The sequence below is a fragment of the Natator depressus genome, chromosome 6 (assembly GCF_965152275.1).
Source record: "Natator depressus isolate rNatDep1 chromosome 6, rNatDep2.hap1, whole genome shotgun sequence".
In the NCBI taxonomy this organism is placed as follows: domain Eukaryota; kingdom Metazoa; phylum Chordata; order Testudines; family Cheloniidae; genus Natator; species Natator depressus.
In genome coordinates this window covers 113971375-113994205 of record NC_134239.1, presented here as the reverse complement: position 1 = coordinate 113994205, position 22831 = coordinate 113971375, and the positions used below count along the sequence as shown (strand labels likewise).

The window sequence follows — 22831 nt, the reverse complement described above, 5'->3', positions numbered from 1 at the left end:
TGGGAACACAGAATGTAGTCCATACTTACAGGATGGGGGACTGTATCCTGGGAAGTGGTGACTCTGAAAAAGATTGGGGGGTTGTGGTGAATAATCGACTGAACGTGAGCTCCCAGAGCAGTGCTGTGTCCAAAACAGCGAATGCGATCCTGGGATGCATAAAGAGGGAAATCTTTAATAGGAAAAGAGGGGTTATTTTACCTCTGTATTTGTCACTGGTGTGGGGACTGCTAAAATGCTGTGTCCAGTTCTGGTGCCCACAATTCAAGAAGTATTTTGATAAATTGGAGAGGGTTCAGAGAAGAGCTATGAGAATGATTAAAGGATTAGAAAACATGCCTTACAGTGAGAAACACAAGGAGCTCATTTTATTTAGCTAAACAAAGAGAAGGTTAAGGGGTGACTTGTTTACAGTCTATAAGTACCCACCCGGGGAACAAGTATTTAATAATGGGCTCTTCAATCTGGCAGAGAAAGGTATACAATCCACTGACCGGAAGTTGAAGCTAGACAGATTCAGAAATAAGATGTAAATTTCTAACTCAGAGAGTAATTATTCTGGGGAAGTTCTATGGCCTGTGTTATACAGAAGGTCAGACTAGATGATCACAATGGTCCCTTCTGGCTTTAGAATCTATGGACCATTGTGGTGGCCATGGTATAACTGCTCAGATAGATCCATTAGATTAAATTGTAAGAAGAAAATAGGTACCACAGGATATGGGGTTTGGTTGCTGATTTCAGAGAATGTGTATAATCATTCAACTGATAAAAATTACACCAGCATATTGAACAGATTTGCTACCTGTGTCTATTCAAAGTCAGATCTGCTGACTTTATTGATGCTAGTATGTTTTTATCCCTTTTTATTTGTGTTAGCAGTGCAGAGTCAACTGAGCAGTAGGAAAGTGTAATGAATTCTTTTCTGGCTTCTACATCAGTATACTTGCTAACTAGGTTTCAGTTACAGAAACTTCAATTATTACTCGTGATTTTATGATTCTGAAAGAATTGAACTTTACTCTCACAACCCAACTTGAGTTTTCAGCTCGGAAAACATCTTTTAACTAGTAAACAAGGCAAATTTGATATGGAGAAACAAAAAATATATCAGTCACATTGTCACAGAATCACTTTTCAGAACATAGCTGCACTAAAACTCTTACAAATTATTACAATATATTTAGCAATGGTTCAAAACACTGCATAATTTGGAAGTGCCATAATTTGAAAGTCCAATGTTGTGGGCCATTATTATTGCAGAGTCAGTATTATCTAACGACTGGAACAGAGCATTGGGAGTCTGGATTCCTGGACTCCATTCCTTCAACCATTCCATTGCCACTGATTCCCTAAGCAAACTGGGGCAAGCCACTTAACCTTTCTGTGCCTTAGTTTTCCTATTCTTAAAAGGGATATTAAAATACTTTATTGAGGTATTGTGGTGCCTAACTAATTAATATTTATAAGACACATTGGGAATCTTGCAGTAAAGGCACTGTACAAATGCAAACCATTATTGTATTCGCAAAAAGAATATTGTATTATAATATTTTAATAATGGATGGCAGTATCAAGGTATTTAAAATGTCCATAGAACTAAAGATTAGTTCAATCCAATTTAAGATAATTGGAAATCACTGTACCTTAACAATTAACTTTATTTCCTTAGAACCCTACTAGAAGTGTAATAATGATGAGACAATGTTTAAACCCCTTTCCTGCAGGTGGATTGGGCCTTAGATTGTAAAATCCTTCTTAGATTAGGTTGTAAACTCTTGGGGCATCATTGTGTTTTAACAGCACCAACAGAATGGGGCATTACTAATGATTGGGCCATCTGTGCAGTTCTGTAACATAAATATTAAATAATAATAACTGTCTTGTTATGGGACTTCCAAAGAATTCAGCTGGTATAATCAGATGTCTCCTCCAAAATTAATTTATGGGAAGGAGCATAATCTAGTGGTTTGGGCAGGGGACCATGCATAATAAGACTTGAGTTCTATTTTCAGTGCAACCACTGTTTTACTATGTGATCATGAGAAAATTACTTAGATACATGCTTACAGTATCAGGGTGTAACTTTAAGCATATGAGTAGATCCACTGACTTCGACACCCAAAAAGGATAGCTCTGATGTGAAGTACTGTCCCACATTGATGTGTCAATAGAAGACATTTTAGAACAAACTGATAAATTAAACACTGATAGTCAGCGAGACCAGAGGGCATTCACCCAAAAGTTCTGAAGGAACTCAGATATGAAATTGCAGAACTACTAACTGTGGTATGTAACCTATCACTGAAAAAAGCCTCTGTACCAGATGACTGGTAGCTAACATAACACTGATTTTTAAAACGGGCTCCAAAGATGACCCTGACATTACAGACTGGTGAGCTTAACTTCAGTTCTCGGCAAATTGGTAGACACTATAGTAATTGGTAGACACTATAGTAAAGAACAGAATAATCAGACACATAGATGAACATGATTTGTTGATGAAGAGTCAACATGGCTTTTGTATGGGTAAGCCATACCTCACCAATCTATTAGAATTCTTTGAGGGTGTCAACAAACATGTGGATAAGGGTAAGCCAGTCAATATAGCAGAGGGGGGCAAACTACGGCCTACGGGCCACATCCAGCCCGTGGGACCATCCTGCCCGGTCCTTGAGCTCCCAGCCAGGGAGGCTAGCCCTTCCCCCGCTGCCCCCCCTCCCTCACAGCCTCAGGTCGCCGTGCCACCAGCACTCTGTGCAGTGGGGCTGCGAGCTCCTGCCGGGCAGCGCAGTAGCATGGCTGGCTCTGGCCAGGCCGCGTGGCTGCCAGTCCTGCTGCTCTGAGCGACATGGTAAGGGGTGGGGAGTGGGGGGGTTGGATAAGGGGCAGAGGGTCCAGGGTGAGTCAGGGGACAGGGAGCCATTGGATGGGGCAGAGGTTCTCGGGGGGGGCCAGTCAGGGGACAGGGAACTGGGGGGGGGTTGGATAGGCATGGGAGTCCGGGGGGGGGGGAGACAGGGGGGATAGGGGTCGGGGCAGTCAGGGGACAAGGAGCAGGAGAGATTGGATAGGGGGTGGAGTCCTGGGGGGCAGTTAGGGGTGGGGGGTACTGGGAGGGGGCGGTCAGGAGACAAGGAGCAGCGGGGGTTGGATGGGCTGGGGGGCTTTAAGGGGGGCAGTCAGGGGGCGGGAAGTGGGAGGGGGCAGATCGGGGGTGGGGGCCAGGCTGTTTGGGGAGGCACAGCCTTCCCTACTCGGCCCTCCATACAATTTCAGAACCCCGATGTGGCCCTCAGGCCAAAAAGTTTGCCCACCCCGCAATACAGAGTACTTGGATTTTAAGAAGGCCTTTGACCAGGTCTCTCACTAAAGACTGTTAAAGAAACTAAGTATTCATGGGATAATAGGAAAGGTCCTCTCATGGCAGCTTTCAAGATCCGTGGATCCTACACATGCCTATCACAACACATGGTGTACCTCATCCAGTGCACTAAATGCCCTAATAACTATGTGAGTGAAACCAGACAAGCACTACACTTTTGAATGAACTAACACAGGAAAATGATAAAAGAGAAAAACACCCTATCACCTGTGGGTGAACACTTTTCGCAAAGCGATCACTCTATATCTGACCTCTCAGTCCTCATCCTCAAAGGAAACCGGCACAACACTTTCAAAAGATAAGCCTGGGAGCTTAAATTCATAGTTTTGCTAGACACTAAAAATCATGATCTTAATAAAGACACTGGATTTATGGTTTGTTATAATAATCTGTAACTCTCTAACCCCCTCTTTTTGTCCCCTGACTGCAGAGATGTTAATCTGTCCATCTACCTTGAATGATCCCTTACAATATGTGCTAACTACTTATGCTACACAATCTGTTCCACCTTGCATTTCACTCTGAAGCTGAGAGTTTCTGTCCTAGATCTGAAGACGAGATCTGTGTGGCTTGAAAGCTTGTCTGTCTCACCTACAAAAGTTCATCTAATAAAAAATATTACCTCACCCACCTTGTCTTTCTTGGGCAACAACATGGCAGATGAAATTCAACACTGATAAGTGCAAAGTAATGTATGTTGGAAAAAATAATCCAAACTACACATAGATAATGCTGGATTCTAAATTTGCTGTTACCGTGCAAGAAAAAAATCATGGCGCCACTGTGGATAGTTCTCTGAAAACTTCAGCTCAGTGTGCAAGCAGCAGTCAAAATGCTAACAGAATGTTAAGAATTATTAGGAAAAGGATAGAAAATAAGACAGAAAATACCATAACTCTATTCTATAAACCTATGGTGCACCCATTCATTGAATACTGTGTCCAGTTCTTGTTGCCCTATTTAAAAAAGGATATACTGGAACTAGAAAAGGTTCAGAGAAGGGCAAAAAAGGTGATGAAGGGTATGGAAAGGCTTCCATTCGAGGAGAAACTAAAAAGATTAGGGCTGTTCATCTTAGAAAAGAGATGACTAAAGGAAGGTATGACAAAGATCTATAAAATCATGAATGGTGTGGAAAAAGTGAATGGAGAAGTGTTATTTACTGTTTCCTACAATACAAAAACCAGGGGTCACTCAGTGAAATGAATAGGCAGCAGGTTTAATATAAACAAAAGGATGTACTTTTTCACACAATGCAGAGTCAACCTGTGGAACTCATTGCCATGGAAAGTTGTGATGGCCAAAAATATAAGTGGGTTCAAGAAAGAACTAGGTAACTACATATATGATAGGTCTATCAATGGCTATTAGCCATGATGGTCAGGGATGAAACCCTATGCTCAGGGTGACCCTAAACCTCTGACTGCCAGAAGCTGAGAGGGGAAGATGGGTGGATCGCTCCAACCGCTCTGTTCTCTGCATTCTTCCTAACGCTCTGGTACTGGCCACTGTTGGAGACAAGATACTGGGCTAGATGGACAGTTGGTCTGAGCCAGCATGGCAGTTCTTTGTATTTGTAGGAACAGAGTCTTCATAGAATCACAGAATCATAGATTTTAAGGTCAGAAGGGACCACTAAGATCATCTAGTCTGATCTCCTGCACAATGCAGGCCACAGAATCTCACGCACCAACTCCTGTAACAAACCCCTAACTTATGTCTGAGCTATTGAAGTCCTCAAATCGTGGTTTAAAGACTTCAGGGTACAGAGAATCCTCCAGCAAGTGACCCGTGCCCCACGCTGCAGTGGAAGGCAAAAAACCCCCATGGCCTCTGCCAATCTGCCCTGGAGGAAAGTTCCTTCCCAACCCCAAACATGCTGATCAGCTAAACCCTGAGCATGTGGGCAAGACTCACCAGCCAGACACCCAGGAAAGAATTCTCTGTAGTAACTCAGATCCCATCCCATCTAACATCCCATTACAGGCCATTGGGCATATCTACTGCTAATAGTTGAAGATCAATTAATTGCCAAAATTAGGCTGTCCCATCATATCATCTCTTCCATAAATTTATCAAGCTTAGTCTTGAAGCCAGATATGTATTCTGCCCCCACTGCTTCCCTTGGAAGGCTGTTCCAGAACTTCACTCTTCTGATGGTTAGAAACCTTCCTCTAATTTCAAGTCTAAACTTCCTGATGGCCAGTTTATATCCATTTGTTCTTGTGTCCACATTGGTACTGAGCTTAAATAATTCTTCTCCCTCCGTGGTATTTATCCCTCGGATATATTTATAGATAGCAATCATATCTCCTCTCAACCTTCTTTTGGTTAGGCTAAACAAGCCAAGCTCTTTGAGTCTCCTTTCATAAGACAGGTTTTCCATTCCTCGGATCATCCTAGTAGCCCTTCTCTGTACCTGTTCCAGTTTGAATTCATCCTTCTTAAACATGGGAGACCAGAATTGCACACAATATTCCAGATGAGGTCTCACCAGTGCCTTGTATAATGGTACTAAAACCTCCTTATCTCTACTGGAAATACCTCGCCTGATGCATCCCAAGACCGCATTAACTTTTTTCACGGCCATATCACATTGGTGGCTCATAGTCATCCTGTAATCAACCAATACTCCAAGGTCCTTCTCCTCCTCTGTTACTTCCGTGTGATGTGTCCCCAGCTTATAACAGAAATCCTTGTTATTAATCCCTAAATGTATGACCTTGCACTTCTCCCTATTAAATTTCATCCTATTACTATTACTCCAGTTTACAAGGTCATCCAGATCTTCCTGTATGATATCCCGGTCCTTCTCCATATTGGCAATACCTCCCAGCTTTGTGTCATCCGCAAACTTTATTAGCACATTCCCGCTTTTTGTGCCAAGGTCAGTAATAAAAAGATTAAATAAGATTGGTCCCAAAACCGATCCTTGAGGAACTCCACTAGTAACCTCCTTCCAGCCTGACAGTTCACCTTTCAGTGTGACCTGCTGTAGTCTCTCCTTTAATCAGTTCCTTATCCACCTTTCAATTTTCATATTGATCCCCATCTTTTCCAATTTAGCTAATAATTCTCCATGTGGAACCATATGCGACCAGCTTGGCTTAATGGTGAAATCCTAGCGGATCTTAAACATAAAAAAGAAGCTTACAAGAAGTGGAAGGTTGGACATATGACCAGGGAAGAGTATAAAAATATTGCTCGGGCATGTAGGAAAGATATCAGGAGGGCCAAATCGCACCTGGAGCTGCAGCTAGCAAGAGATGTCAAGAGTAACAAGAAGGGTTTCTTCAGGTATGTTGGCAACAAGAAGAAAGCCAAGGAAAGTGTGGGCCCCTTACTGAATGAGGGAGGCAACCTAGTGACAGAGGATGTGGAAAAAGCTAATGTACTCAATGCTTTTTTTGCCTCTGTTTTCACTAACAAGGTCAGCTCCCAGACTGCTGCGCTGGGCATCACAGAATGGGGAAGAGATGGCCAGCCCTCTGTGGAGATAGAGGTGGTTAGGGACTATTTAGAAAAGCTGGACGTGCACAAGTCCATGGGGCCGGACGAGTTGCATCCGAGAGTGCTGAAGGAATTGGCGGCTGTGATTGCAGAGCCCTTGGCCATTATCTTTGAAAACTCGTGGCGAACGGGGGAAGTCCCGGATGACTGGAAAAAGGCTAATGTAGTGCCAATCTTTAAAAAAGGGAAGAAGGAGGATCCTGGGAACTACAGGCCAGTCAGCCTCACCTCAGTCCCTGGAAAAATCATGGAGCAGGTCCTCAAAGAATCAATCCTGAAGCACTTACATGACAGGAAAGTGATCAGGAACAGTCAGCATGGATTCACCAAGGGAAGGTCATGCCTGACTAATCTAATCGCCTTTTATGATGAGATTACTGGTTCTGTGGATGAAGGGAAAGCAGTGGATGTATTGTTTCTTGACTTTAGCAAAGCTTTTGACACGGTCTCCCACAGTATTCTTGTCAGCAAGTTAAGGAAGTATGGGCTGGATGAATGCACTATAAGGTGGGTAGAAAGCTGGCTAGATTGTCGGGCTCAACGGGTAGTGATCAATGGCTCCATGTCTAGTTGGCAGCCGGTGTCAAGTGGAGTGCCCCAGGGGTCGGTCCTGGGGCCGGTTTTGTTCAATATCTTCATAAATGATCTGGAGGATGGTGTGGATTGCACTCTCAGCAAATTTGCAGATGATACTAAACTGGGAGGAGTGGTAGATACGCTGGAGGGGAGGGATAGGATACAGAAGGACCTAGACAAATTGGAGGATTGGGCCAAAAGAAATCTGATGAGGTTCAATAAGGATAAGTGCAGGGTCCTGCACTTAGGATGGAAGAATCCAATGCACCGCTACAGACTAGGGATCGAATGGCTAGGCAGCAGTTCTGCGGAAAAGGACCTAGGGGTGACAGTGGACGAGAAGCTGGATATGAGTCAACAGTGTGCCCTTGTTGCCAAGAAGGCCAATGGCATTTTGGGATGTATAAGTAGGGGCATAGCGAGCAGATCGAGGGACGTGATCGTTCCCCTCTATTCGACACTGGTGAGGCCTCATCTGGAGTACTGTGTCCAGTTTTGGGCCCCACACTACAAGAAGGATGTGGATAAATTGGAGAGAGTCCAGCGAAGGGCAACAAAAATGATTAGGGGTCTAGAGCACATGACTTATGAAGAGAGGCTGAGGGAGCTGGGATTGTTTAGTCTGCAGAAGAGAAGAATGAGGGGGGATTTGATAGCTGCTTTCAACTACCTGAAAGGGGGTTCCAAAGAGGATGGCTCTAGACTGTTCTCAATGGTAGCAGATGACAGAACGAGGAGTAATGGTCTCAAGTTGCAATGGGGGAGGTTTAGATTGGATATTAGGAAAAACTTTTTCACTAAGAGGGTGGTGAAACACTGGAATGCGTTACCTAGGGAGGTGGTAGAATCTCCTTCCTTAGAGGTTTTTAAGGTCAGGCTTGACAAAGCCCTGGCTGGGATGATTTAACTGGGAATTGGTCCTGCTTCAAGCAGGGGGTTGGACTAGATGACCTTCTGGGGTCCCTTCCAACCCTGATATTCTATGATTCTATGATTCTATATCAAACGCCTTACTGAAATCGAGGTAAATTAGATCCACTGCGTTCCTGTTGTCTAAAAAATCTGTTACCTTCTCAAAGAAAGGAGATCAGGTTGGTTTGACATGATCTACCTTTTGTAAAGCCATGTTGTATTTTGTCCCATTTACCATTGACTTTAATGTCCTTAACTACTTTCTCCTTCAAAATTTTTTCCAAGACCTTGCATACTACAGATGTCAAACTAACAGGCCTGTAGTAACCTGGATCACTTTTTTTACCTTTCTTAAAAATAAGAACTATGTTAGCAATTTTCCAGTCATATGGTATAATCCCGGAGTTTACAGATTGATTAAAAATTCTTGCTAATGGACTTGCAATTTCATGTGCCGGTTCCTTTAATATTCCTGGATGAAGATTATCCGGGCTCCCCGATTTAGTCCCATTAAGCTGTTTGAGTTTGGCTTCTACCTCGGATATGGTAATATCTACCTCCATATCCTCATTCCCATTTGTCGTTCTACCATTATCCCTAAGCTCCTCATTAGCCTCATTAAAGACTGAGGCAAAGTATTTGTCTAGATATTGGGCCATGCCTAGATTATCCTTAACCTCCACTCCATCCTCAGTGTTAAGCAGTCCCACTTCTTCTTTCTTTGTTTTCTTCTTATTCATATGGCTATAGAACCTTTTACTATTGCTTTTAATTCCCTTTGCAAGGTCCAACTCTACATGGCTTTTGGACTTTCTCACTTTATCTCTCCATGTTCTGACCTCAGTAAGGTAGCTTTCCTTGCTAATCCCTCCCATCTTCCACTCCTTGTAGGCTTTCTCCTTTTTCTTAATCACCTCTCTGAGATACTTGCTAATCCAGCTTGGTCTACAACTCCTCCCTATGAATTTTTTCCCCTTTCTTGGGATGCAGGCTTCTGATAGTTTCTGCAACTTTGACTTGAAGTAATTCCAGGCCTCCTCCACCTTTAGATCCACCAGTTTTTCAGTCCAATCCACTTCCCTAACTAATTGCCTTAATTTTTAAAGTTAGCCTTTTTGAAATCAAAAACCCTAGTCACAGATCTATTTTTGTTTATCCTTCCATTTAGTTTGAACTGAATTAGCTCATGATCGCTTGAACCAAGGTTGTCCCCTATAACCATTTCTTCTATGAGGTCCTCACTGCTCACCAAAACCAAATCTAAAATGGCATCCCCTCTTGTTGGTTCAACAACTACTTGATGAAGGGAATCCATCAGCTATCACATCTAGGAAAATCTGAGCCCTAGTATTATTACTAGCACTTGTCCTCCAGTCTATATCTGGGAAGATAAAGTCTCCCATGATCACGCAGTTTCCGTTAGTATTTACTTCATTAAAAACATCAAAGAGGGCTCTATCCATATCCAAATTAGATCCCGGTGGTCTACAGCACACCCCAAGCACTATCCCAGGGGAGGCTCTAGTAGCTTTCTTCCCCAATATGATTTTTGCCCAGACAAACTCTGTCTTATCCATTCCATCGCTTCTTATTTCTTTACAGTCTACCTCATCATTGATATACAATGCTACTCCACCACCTTTACCTTTATTTTGGTCTTTCCTAAACAGCACATACCCTTCAATACCCGTACTCCAGTCATGACTACTATTCCACCATGTTTCTGTTAACCCTATAATATCTGGTTTCACTTCCTGCACCAGTAGCTCTAGTTCCTCCATTTTGTTACCTAGGCTCCTTGCATTAGTGTACAAACATCTTAATTTTTGCTGTTTGTCTTCGCTCACATTCTTTACCCAATTGGGCACAGACATTCTACCACCAATATTATCTGTTAGATTGGTATGTACACTGCCCTTCTGCCTTATGTTCATTCTTCTACCCATGGCTGTATCCTTTCTTACTTTTCTTCCCTCTCAAAGAGAAAATCCGGCATGGAGATTACCTGGACATCTCCCAACCATCTCCCCTGAATTCCTAGTTTAAAGCTCTCTTGATCAGTTGTGCCATCCTCCATCCTAGAAGTCTATTTCTCTCCTTACTCAGGTGAAGTCCATTCCGAGAGAACAGTCCTCTGTCCATGAATGCCTCCCAGTGGCCATATATCCCAAAGCCCGCCTTATAGCACCACTGCCTGAGCAATCTGTTGAGCATCAATCTTGTCACACCTTTGTTGCCCTTCTCTAGGAACAGGCAGAATCCCACTGAAGATCACCTGAGCCTCGATTTCCTTAAGCGTCTTCCCCAGCCTGGCATAGTCTCCCTTGATACGTTCTAGTGAGAATCTAGCCAAATAATTTGTTCCCACATGAAGAATAATCAATGGATTCTTTCTTGCTCCCGTTAGGATCCTCTTCAGCTTCAGGTCCACATCCTGCATCTTAGCCCCAGGCAGACAGCACACCCTTCTGTTCTCTGGATCAGCTCTTGTTACAGGCCTGTCTATTCTTCTCAGTAATGAGTCCCCAATCACGTAGACCTGCCTTTTCCTGGCTATGGTGCGATTCTCCAGTCTATCCCCTGTTCCATCTGGCTCAATTCCTATTATCCCTTGCAATCCTCTGCAACCCATCCCGTATCCTCCTGGGGCTCATATTTGGTGTTATCTCCATTGACTCTTGCCCTCTTTCTATAGGACTATCTGCTCTTCTCTTCTTCCTTGCCCTCTCACCTTCAGTGACCACCTGCTGTGCCCCTTCTTCATTTTCCAACTCCACAAACCTGTTTCTGAGCTCTATTTCTCCTTCACTGGCCCGTCTTTTCCTCTGCCTGGTTCTCTTAGTCATATGCTTCCACTATCCACTTTCCTCACCCAGCAGTATCCCCTCAGAGTTCTTTGGTCCTGCTTCCATCTGCAAGTCTGAGCTTTTCCCTTCAGCATCCTCATGTCTTTGCTCCATCATCTGCTTGAATCCCCTTCTAAACTCAACCAGAGTCTCCACCTGCATCTCCCATCCTCAGATCTTCTCTTCCACCAGCTCTATCAGGCAGCACTTCATGCAGATGAAATTATTTTCAGGTACCCCCTCCAGGATCACGTACATGCCACAGCTTCCACATCCAGTCATCTTCATTGTGTCTTCCACTGCTTGGGTCACTACCGCTGCTGCCTCTGTGTCTGTCGTAGCCTTCTCACCTAAGTCCTGTTCGTCTGGGGGAAACAAACCAAACCAAAACACTACCACCCACAGCAACACAAACCCCCAATGAGCACCAAAACACTGCCAGAACACCACACACTCCCTTCACTAGCCTGTCTGTTCCTTTGCCTGGCTCTTATTCTTCCCCCCAAACTCCCCTTACAAACTCCCCTGTTTACAGGTTTCAGAGTAGCAGCCGTGTTAGTCTGTATTCGCAAAAAGAAAAGGAGTACCAGTGGCACCTTAGAGACTAACCAATTCATCGGATGAAGTGAGCTGTAGCTCACGAAAGCTTATGCTCAAATAAATTGGTTAGTCTCTAAGGTCCTACTAGTACTCCTTCCCCTGTTTACAGCTCTGTTTTTTGGCCCCTGTACCGCTGCCTTAATCTACACCTGTGCCACTGCTTTGAGCCATACCATACTACTCACTTCTGTAAAGTGCTTTGAGGTCCTCAGAGAAATGCAAAGCACAAATTTCACCATGAATTAAGGGAGAATTTGAATCAGCAATAGATCCTGACTCATTCCATTCTATCTGCTCAGTACTGTAATGTGCTCTTACAACTAAAAGATTAATTCTAATGGAATGGGAAAAGCTCTCTTTCCGAGACACATTTCAGTGGAGTAAATAATTCTTGCAAGTATAGCTGAGGCTCCAGATCTGCAATTTGACCACCACTGTGCATGCATGGAGCCCCCTTGATTTCAGTGGATTCCTCATGTGTGTATATTTGCATGCCTGAAGCCTAAATATGAAAAATTCAAGTCTGTAAGGTGAAACAAGCAATTACCTTAATGAATAACTTCTCTTTGGTGAAGTGTAGGCAGGAGGAGAATGAAGCTATCAAAATCCTCCCTACACCATTTGGGGATTACTGCTGCTACTCTGTTTCACTTAGGATATATGTATTTATTACTTTCCCTAGTCATGAGACTTCTGTGTCTCATATATTTGTCTCTCGCCCTGATCTGTAACTCAATTGCCCATACCTCTGGTTGTTGTCTGTCTATACGTGGGTGGAGGTTGTCTTCCCTCTTTTTAAAATTGTGTTGCCAATCCCAAACATAAAAAATCATGAGTCATGCCCCCCTCCAAAATCATGAGATTGGCTTAAAATTCATCCAATTAAAAAAAAAATTCTGAACAGAATTTTTTTTTTTAGGTGACTTCTGCATTTTGAGCTATTAGAAATCTCTTGAATCACATTTTTAGGCCTATCTTCAGAATCATGAGGGCTAAAAAACCCCTTACTTTTTAAAAACGAAAACTGAGATTCTCACATTACCAAATGCATCCAAGAGCTGGGGCTTTACTCAACACACCAAAGACTGGGAGAGCTGGCCACACAGCTTTTATTGCTATTTGTATTGTGGTAAGGCATTAACTGCATAGGGCCCCATTGTGCTAGGCACTGTACAAAGACGACAACAACAAAATCCCCCAAAGCTCCCGATCTAAGTCTGGCCAGTTTCCCCTCTTCTATCACTGTGTGTTTGTCTTGCAGTCTGCCAGGGGCGGCGGGGGGAGGGGGGGGTTTGAGCTGTGACTCGAGCTAATAAGGCTGGACTCTGGTCCCATCCATGTGCGTGTGTGAGCTGAGCTCTCTTTTTAGTAAACATCAGGGTGAGTGGAAAGCAACCCTAGTTACCACGACAAGGAAATCTGCGGGCAGGAAGCCAGCAGAGTTCCCCATTCCTCCTGCAGCATGCAGGGCACACACCTTTTCTGGTCGACTCCCAGAGTGTGAGAGCGTGTGTAAGTGTGTGTGTGTGTGTGGCCGGGAGAAGCGCTTCTGGAGCTGCAGGACCTTTTCCCCCTTCGGCCAGGCGGGCGGGGCGGGTTCTGCAGAGGGGACGAGCCGATTGCGCGGGCGGTAGGACCCCGCAGGCATCGCCGAGGCCAGGCAGCGGCTCCCCCAGCCTGTGGGTGTGAGCGAGCGAGCGGCGGAGAGGAGGCGAGCGCAGGCTGGCGGAGCCGGGAGCGGCGGCTGCAGCAGGGCCAGCCTGAAGCGGGCGGGCGGGCTGGCTGGCTGGGGCAGGGGCAGCGGCAAGCGGCTCGGGGCCCGGCCGCCCCCTTCTGCTCCCGGAGCGGCCACAGCCAGGCCAGCCCCGCGCCGGGCGGGCAGCGCAGGCGGGGGTCCGGCCGGCGCGCTCCATGGGCTGACTCCCCGCGAGAGGGGGCGGAGGAGCGGCCGGGCACGGCGAGCGGGAGGCTGCGCTAGCCCGGTTAGGCCCTAGCGCCGGAGGAGAACCCGCCCGCGGCCAAGCCCTCGTCGCCGCCGCCTCTCTCCGGGGGCTGCTCCCCGCTGCAGGCGTGTAAGTGCCCCGCTCCCCGGGCGCGCGGGGCGGCGGGAGGAAGCACCGGGGCCTGCTCCGCCGGGGCTGGCGCATCGCGCGGGGTGCGCGCCGGGGGCGGGGGTGCGCGCCCCGCCCCCCCCGGCGCGACCAGCCTGGGCCTCGGCGGGGCGGAGGGTGGCGCGCTGCAGCGGGCGGCGGCGGCGCCCCCGCCGGGGTTAGCCTGCAGGGAGGAGAAGCGGCTCGGGGCTGGCCCCCCTCTGACTTACTCCCTTTCTTCGCTCTGCCGGGGGTCTGGGCTTCGCTAACAGGAAGGGGCTGGCTGGGAATCAGTACGTGCGAGTGTCGGTGAGTGAAGCGTCCGGGGTCTCTCGCCGGCGGAGCCAGCTCTGGGGTGGATCCAGCCTGGGATCGCCTTCCTCGAGCCTCCCCCATCCTCCAGTGCATGGGTAGGAGCGAGGTTGGATCTTTCTTCGAGCCTTGCTCGTTGGATTCCTCGGCAAGAGGAGCCCTTCGGTTTTCACAAGCCTCTCTGTGTGTGCCGGCGGATATTGCCATGCTTTTAAGGCTGTTGACGGCTCATACTAGGTTTCTAAGTCTCCCCAAAAGTTATGACTCAATGTAGGGTAGAACTGTAATCAATATAATCGAGGTGGTTCCCCCCCCGCCCCCTTCCAACTTCTGTAATGACTGAATTGTTCCTTGGAGACTTCTAGCACCTTCACTTCACTTCAACTTCATTGAAAAACACTCCGTGTGTATGTGGGTGTTTCCTTAACGTGACCGGTGTATTTTGGATTTGTTTATCATAACCAATGTGAAGATGCATTAGAAGTTTTGATTTGGTGCCATTGGTACTCATGTGGTTACAGCCTTTTCACATGTTTTGCTTAGGTGAAGTGTTAACTGTATTTATTTCCCTTTCCCAATATACAAGAAGCAAATACGTGAATTGATTTGTTTGTCTTTACATCATGACGTGAACATACGTTTTAAAATGCAGTTTTTAAGGGGAGTTGCTGGATTAAGTATACTATAATATTTGTTTACAAGTGAAAAATATGTGTTGTGTGGCTACTAGATTTTATGTAGTTGTTAATTTCATAGTGACAGCCAGGATATTTATCATGACACAGTAGTATTTATGGATGTAAAGACTTTGCCACTACCTTTTACTTTTTGAATATGTGGGCTTTCATTGTTTTGCAAATATTGTACACAAATTCTTGAAAGTATGCAGTCACTTATTAAAAGAAAAGGAGTACTTGTGGCACCTTAGAGACTAACCAATCTAAGGAGCCACAAGTACTCCTTTTCTTTTTGCGAATACAGACTAACACGGCTGTTACTCTGAAACCTGTAATTAAAAGAAGTGTCCCAATTTATTATGTGGTACCTAGAGCTCTAGCATTCACTTGTTAATAATATTTGATAATATTAATAATATTTGATAGAAGTAATTTAGTTGATAAAACAAGTCATAGGTCCATTTAATTCTCTTTACAAAGGTTGGGGCAAACCATTTGTTTACAAATGTGTTCCCTCTGATTCCATTGTACAGTCTCCTGACTCTATATGCTCATATAATTTAAAACTTGTACAAGAATTTTATAAACTGGCTTGTTTCTCACTTGAAGGGCATAATAAAAATGTAGGGTTCAGGAGAAGCTGTCGCCTTTCTGCAGCCACACTCAGTTTTACCCTGCTTAGAGTTTGTCCACACTACAACCAGAACCAGAGATAGGAGAGCTAAACTTGGGTAGCCTTCTCCTTCCCCCCCCCCCCCCCCCATCTTGAACAGACGTATCTGTTGGTTCTTAGACCATTAAAGACATGAGAAATGTAAGCATTGCAAACTGCAGTTTGGAAGTCTAGATTAAGTTTATGGAGTCACAGAAAATGGGATGTGTGGTACAGTTTTCTTTTGCTCTCAGCGTGTGCTTCTACTGTAGCTTGCAATATCTGGAAAAGCTTTTCTAAGCCTTATCATAAGCTCCATGTATAATTATGACAAAATACCTGTTTTGACATGAAGAAAAGGAGTACTTGTGGCACCTTAGAGACTAACCAGTTTATTTGAGCATAAGCTTCCGTGAGCTACAGCTCACTTCATCGGATGCATACTGTGGAAAGTACAGAAGACCTTTTTATACACACAAACCATGAAAAAATGGGTGATCATCACTACAAAAGGTTTTCTCTCTCCCCACCCCACTCTCCTGCTGGTAATAGCTTATGTAAAGTGATCACTCTCCTTACAATGTGTATGATAATCAAGGTGCGCTGTTTCCAGCACAAATCCAGGTTTTCTCCCCACACCCCCCCAACACACACACAACCCACTCTCCTGTTGGTAATAGCTTATCTAAAGTGATGACTCTCCTTACAATGTGTATGATAATCAAGGTGGGGCATCCGATGAAGTGAGCTGTAGCTCACGAAAGCTTATGCTCAAATAAATTGGTTAGTCTCTAAGGTGCCACAAGTACTCCTTTTCTTTTTGCAAATACAGACTGACACGGCTGTTACTCTGAAATCTGTTTTGACATGGTGGTGTCTTAAGTGGAACATCTTCTAGACTAATGGAGAGCATCAGTAATCACACATAATTGGTGGCCCACAACAGGATTTTCAAAATCAAGCTGAGATATAAAGATGGTTGTTCATTTTCTGCTTTCTTGAAAATTAGTCATTAGGATTTGATGGCTGTGGGTCGGCTTCTACCTCCCCACACCTGCAGTTGGTATCGAGCCTGTGAACACAGTGGAATTAATGGTTCTTCTCATTGAAATGATGATGGAATTTGTGGGGCTCTAACATACAAGTCAAGGTAGAGATAAAAGGGTGAGGCTGGAGGATCTGTTACTGCTCGGATCGACCTGTTGTATGAATTTAGATGGAATAAATGGGGCAAAGGTGTTAACACAACCTAGTCAGTGTCCAACATTAAACAGTATTAAGTGAGGTCCAGGGTTTGATATACAGAGACCTCAGCCTGCTTAGCACCATGGCAAACACACCATTAAAAATCCTTTTAACCTTTTAATTAAGATGAATAAAAGAACGAAAAACAGTTTCAGACTTTAACAGCAGCACCAGCAACAACAGCTCCAGCTCATCTGGACAAATTTCTTCTCTTTTACCCAAAAGGACAGTTATTACAATCTTTGAGACCACCCAAGAGACTGCCAAACAAGGGGTGGGTTTTTTTCTTTCTAAAACTTTCTCCAGCTAAAGGGAACACGGGATATTGTTAAAATGAAAGCCTGATACTTTACCTTTCAAATCCTTTCACTGAGGATAGGGCACTGCCTACAGAGTCTGCTGCTTCTGCAGTTGTGACTGCAGAGTGCTGGTATTTCCCTCAACTCTGTCACCAAGATCCCAGCATGTTCCCCCTGAGCATGGCCTGGCTCCACAGATTGTGCAGGAAATGAAGACAAAATAAAATCTCTTCCTGAGCAGGAGAGCGCTCTCTGTAAGAGGAGAACAGGTACATCTCTTAATTTTGTATGGGGCTCCTACAACAGGAAAGGGGCATATTTGAAAGACAGTAAAAGAGAGCACCCTGATTAGGCAACTTCCTGTCTTAACAGGTTTCAGAGTAACAGCCGTGTTAGTCTGTATTCGCAAAAAGAAAAGGAGTACTTGTGGCACCTTAGAGACTAACCAATTTATTTGAGCATGAGCTTTCGTGAGCTACAGCTCACTTCATCGTATGCATCCTTTTCTTTTTTCCTGTCTTAAGAGGCTGCCCCAAATATATTGAGTATAGTTCTGCTCTACCTTCTATTGGAAGATTAGTTTGGGTGGTCCCTTAAGACAGCTTTCATTATGCTAGTACATAAGGAGGTGATGTATCTTTCTAAAATTAATAGCGTACTGAATTTTCACAACTTAATTTTATGCACGTACTTATCAACTGTTCCCTATATTGGTAGAATAGTCAGCAGTGAGACACAAGGTATTATTTATATAAATAATTATTTATTTTAATCTGTCTGAATGATGAGTACAGGTGGTCTTTTGATACTGAATAAGGTGTCATAGAAACAAATCTTTTTTTAAAAAAAGAGAGAGAGAGGAAGAATTGTTCATCTGCAGCTCCTCCTATCACTCAGTCACATGCAGATGCAGGCTCTAAAAGCAGCCCATAGTCACCTCAAATGACATCTATTCACTGGGAACCATTCCTAAAGTTACTTAATGAGCCTTATGATCATCCATTTTTTCAGCTTGTGCAAAAGGCAAACCTTTCATTTGTCCATATTCACTAATGCATAGATCCCCCCAGGAGAGCTGACTGCCTCTTCTTATGTGAGATCTTTGTGCTACCATTGTGTCTTTAAAAATAAACACCTCTCTCTCTCTCTCTCTCTCTGTTGAATTGCACTAGATATAATTTGGATGTGCAATTAAAATTGCACCGGGTATAGTGAGGTTATGCTAGATACAGCTTTATGTCCAACTGCACTAAGACATCCCACCTTCCCGTGTTATGAACTGAAGATATTTTAAATGAGTTTGCTCTCACTAACACACACACCAGCATAGCTGAATAAAGAATATAAGGCCTGACTCTGGCCTCTTCTGCATGCTGGTATGAAGGGTATTAGGAGCCTCTTAATTCTTTGTGCCATACTGCCGCTTCAGTGCACAGAGCCACTATGTTATTTCTCCCTCTCCCCAAAGAGGCTGGGAGGGAGCAAGGATGTGCCTGGCAGTGTGTAGTTACCCTCTCCAACATGCTGGTGTATGTTGTACGTACTTCATGCTGCCACTCCCTCCCTGGAACAGGAGGCAGAATGACTCCCAAATCATGATCTCCCTTCTGGGCTATTTCAGGGGTAGCGGAATAAGATGCTGCTACTAACCCTGGGCAAATTGACAATCAAGCCCATAATAAATAAGGTGGTGCTATGCAAATATATAGGTTTGTGATTCCAGATGGATGTGGCATCACCCAGCCTGAAACTCCAGAAACCTTTTTGTCATTGTTTTTTATTTCTTCTAATTGGGGGATTAGCCTTCCTACTAATTAGTTATTTTGCTTTTAACTTTCTCTTTCACCAAGTGACTGTGGAAAAGGGGTTGGCTGCCTATTTCCATTGTTTTAAATTCAGTGCGTGGGTATGATGTACAGTACCCTAACCTGTTGTGGCATAGTGTTATACCAATAAGTAATGTGTGTTAACTTTCACACAGCAATTCCATTTTCAGACTTTAGCTGTGATAATCATAGGGTTTTTATTCAACACTTTGCAGATAGCTCCGTATTTGAGAGAAGGCTTTAAATGAGGTCTGTTCTCCCATTGATGCCTAGGTGTAACTGTCAGTAGGTGTGTGGGAATAACAGCCCATCATGTTTGTCCAGTCTTATCTTAGCTGCATGTCAAAAGGTGCTTGTCCTAAGATAACTTCTTGGTGAAACTCATCTCCATTTTGTAACATATAATTCTTCTGTACTTGTCTGTGATGTCAAGAAATTCCTACATGTCTGTGTTCCAGGATCAGATTTTTGTATTTTCCCTCTCCTAGGCAAATCTTAGGCTTGTTTCTTAGAGCTGATAATTATAAGACGTGAGAAATGGCAGATTACTAACTTGGAAAAACAGTGAATTTATTTATTTATTTGAAAAATACAGGGTGTAACTTCTAAAGATTTAGAACTCTGATAACTGGTGAAAGTTCACAGAAATACAAACAGGGACCTGACCTCCTTTCTCTCACAACTCATCCCACTCAAAGTTGCACAGTTTATATTTACAGTGATTGGTATAAGTCAGTTTTAACTTCATTAGACAGAAGCTCTGGCTGGCTCAGAGTACTGGCAATGAAATATGGAACCTCCCATCTCTATCAGATGTTCAGTCGTAGTCCAGGTTCATAATGACAAGAGGTTGTTACAATCAGTGATCGCCTCAGTGGATAACATGAAATTAGTTGACCTTAGTCTAGTTTCTAATGGACTGCTATCCCCATCATACTTGTATGTTTGTTGCCAATCCAAGTAGAGATGTCATGGACTGAATAGGCATAAAGATGTGGTCCCTTCAGAAGAGGAGTGAGGCAGGGATAAATGCCAGTGCACTGAATTCAATAGCAGAGGGATGTGTGTCTAGTTGCTGGGGGTGGGAGGTGAGGGGGTGTTCTTTTAATATCTTCACCATTATCTGGAATTTGGCATAAATTACATTTTAATGATACTCCCCTGTTATACTGAACTAGGTAAAGTTGCAGATACCTCTGAGGACTTATAAAAAGAAACCTGGAGAAATTGGCAATGTGGGCAGAAAATAAGGAACAAAATCAGATTCAGTTTGGAAGATAATACAAGGTTATAGTTCTGGAAAGAAGGATTTTCAGTGAGGGAGTGAAACTTGGAAAACAGACCTCCTGGTGATAGTGGAGAGCAAACAGAGAACTATAATAGCCAGGAAGACCAAGGAACACAGTTTGGGGCTGCATAAGCAGAGGCCTCAAGCAATAAGAGCAAGGGGATGTAGGGGCTGATTTATGACGAGAAAGTTAAATGATTTTACCCAAGATACCATATGCTCATTGAAGAGGGGAGTTGAATTGCTTAGAGAGGTCAATGGGAGTGATGGGATGAGTTTAACAGGGAAAACTGAAGTGGAATATTAGGAAAACCTTCCTGACATTGAGATGGATTAGGCTGTAGAAGTTTCCCAAAGGAAGTGCGGGAAGCTTCCACGCTGAGGGATATTAAAACTAGACTGGATAAAATTACTGTTGTGGAGTACCTTTTTATTGGTGTGGAGACGGAAGAGACCTGGATTAAGACTTGCAGTCCATGTCTAATGTAGGGTTTTGTACTGACATTGCTGTTCTGTCTGTTGAGCGACTAGGTAGAACTTCCTCAGACATTCACTTTGGCATCCCCATTCTTCCCCCAAATAAAAATACTTCTGAAGAACAAATCCCTCATTTGGACTTTGTAATCAAAACAGCAATATAAGCTACCTTCTATTGTGTTCCTTACTGCACATATGTGAAATGCTGCAAAACATTGTTTGTTTTTTTTTAATTTCTAGAAATAGCTGAAAGAGAGAGGAAAGAAGCCCTTTCCGGGGCCCCTTCTGCTGGAATCCAGAAATAACAGTGGGGTGATCTTTTGGCATAAACTCTTTTTTCAAGAGACATTCCTGCCATTATGAATGAAGTAGCAATAGTGAAGGAAGGATGGCTTCACAAGCGAGGTAAGTGTCTTTTCCTTCCCATTTAAAGGAACACTGTCCGTTTGGGTCAACCAACAAATTGGCTTGGTCTCACCTTTAACAACATACCTTTAAATAGCTCTTCCTTATTTTTCTCTCTCAAAATCTGACCCTTCCTAATGCTAAATATACATAGGAAAGGTGTATGACTTTCCACGAGGCATGCAAGACTCTGTGAAATGTGTGTACTGAGTTTTCTGAGAAAAACATAATATCTTCACTGTTTGGTTTGAAAATTATGCTAATAGAAAAAAAAGAGGCTCCTTAAAATAGAGACTTGAAAGTTGGACTATTGCAACGGTGGGACAATTTATTTTGTCTCTATGGTATCATTTTAAATGGGGATAACAAAGCTGTTCTATCTGTGAGCATGTATCACCAGAAAATATAATTCTCAAGATGAATCTTCACGTGGACAGCAAGGGATACAATGATTATTAGCTATGCTGTGATCCCACTGTGATCCCATGTAGATTTGCTAGTGAATGCACTGTTTTTGGTTGATTTTTTTTAAAAAACCCTTTCACTATTTGTACCCAAGACATGAGCAGTAGCATTAATTTTGCACACCCCATGTACATCTGTTTTAACACTGGTAAAATAAAACTTTATTAAAGTCCTTCTGTATGAGAGGTGGGGCAGAGAGAGCTGAAATATAACTGACATAGTAATTGCATGTCCCTCTATCCTGTTGCATTACTAGACATTCCCCCACTCCCTCACTCCCTCAAGGTCTTGCTAAGAGTAAGTGAAATTTTATTGTATGGTTTTTTCCTTAGGAACAGTGTTGTTATTCTATCAGGTATTTGGCTTACCTGCTTCTTTGTACTGTACTATTGCTTCCTGGAAAGGAGAGAACATCATTAGGTGCTTTTCATAATCTCATCATTTGTTGTAGACAACAACAGATTTTGTATCTTCCAGATTTTGTATCCTCCAGCTTGCTGCTTCTGCAGACTCAGGATTTTTCTGGACAGTTTGCAACAGCAAAGTAATGTAACCTGAAGGTGCAAAGGTACAGAATAATTTTTGGGGGAAGAAGATGGCATTCCTTATCATAACCTTGATAAAGGTTAAAGATTCTTCTGCAAGAATAAAATTGATAAAAGCCATGTTGTTAAAATAAAAGGGCAATTATTTTTTCTATAATCTGTTATAGCCTTTAGTTTTCCATTCTCGTCTGATGATTGGTCAGGAGAATTTGACATGGCCATATGAAAGCACTATAATTTTTTATTCAGTTTTGTTTCAAACAGCATTTATGCACGTAAATGTCCCCTCTCTAGAGCTTAGAGAAATGTATAACATCTTAATTCATGTCACTGGATAGTTCTGAAGAATCTAAACTACCTTTTGCAGTAAATATGTTTGAGAGAGACATTTTGATTGGGTAAAACAAAGCAAGGAAAATAATTGCTTACATTTTATTTTCCATTTTAGGATCCTAGAAACTCTTTCAGTTAAAGGGACACTGTGGACTTAAATCACATTTCTGCCTGAATATTTTGTTTTACCTAGTTACAGCTAACAGCTAACATGACTATAACTGAAAGAGGTTGGAGGGAAATGTGTATTTTGTGTGTGCGCACACGTTGGCAGCAATTCGTCTATGCAGTTTTATTGTCGTCAGTCTTCCTCTGGTTGGGTGGTTTTTTTCTCACAAGAACGGTGGGAGAGAGAGAGAAACATTTTTTAAATAAGAAAGCATTGTTG

General features: G+C 43.5%; 1 protein-coding gene across 3 annotated transcripts in view; it reads left to right on the top strand.

Moving 5' to 3' along the window:
* The first annotated feature begins 13729 nt into the window (after positions 1–13729).
* The window catches only part of AKT1 (AKT serine/threonine kinase 1), a 108777-nt gene continuing 99675 nt past the window's right edge, over positions 13730–22831 (top strand). Inside the window, exons 1-2 of one of the 3 annotated variants that reach the window (XM_074956344.1) lie at positions 13730–13901; positions 20936–21100. In XM_074956344.1, coding sequence (XP_074812445.1) covers positions 21055–21100 — 46 coding nt within the window. In that variant the 5' untranslated portion in view covers positions 13730–13901; positions 20936–21054. Of the gene's footprint in view, positions 13902–14091; positions 14229–20935; positions 21101–22831 lie in introns of those variants that run through there. The other 2 variants (XM_074956342.1, XM_074956343.1) reach the window with 2 other exon arrangements.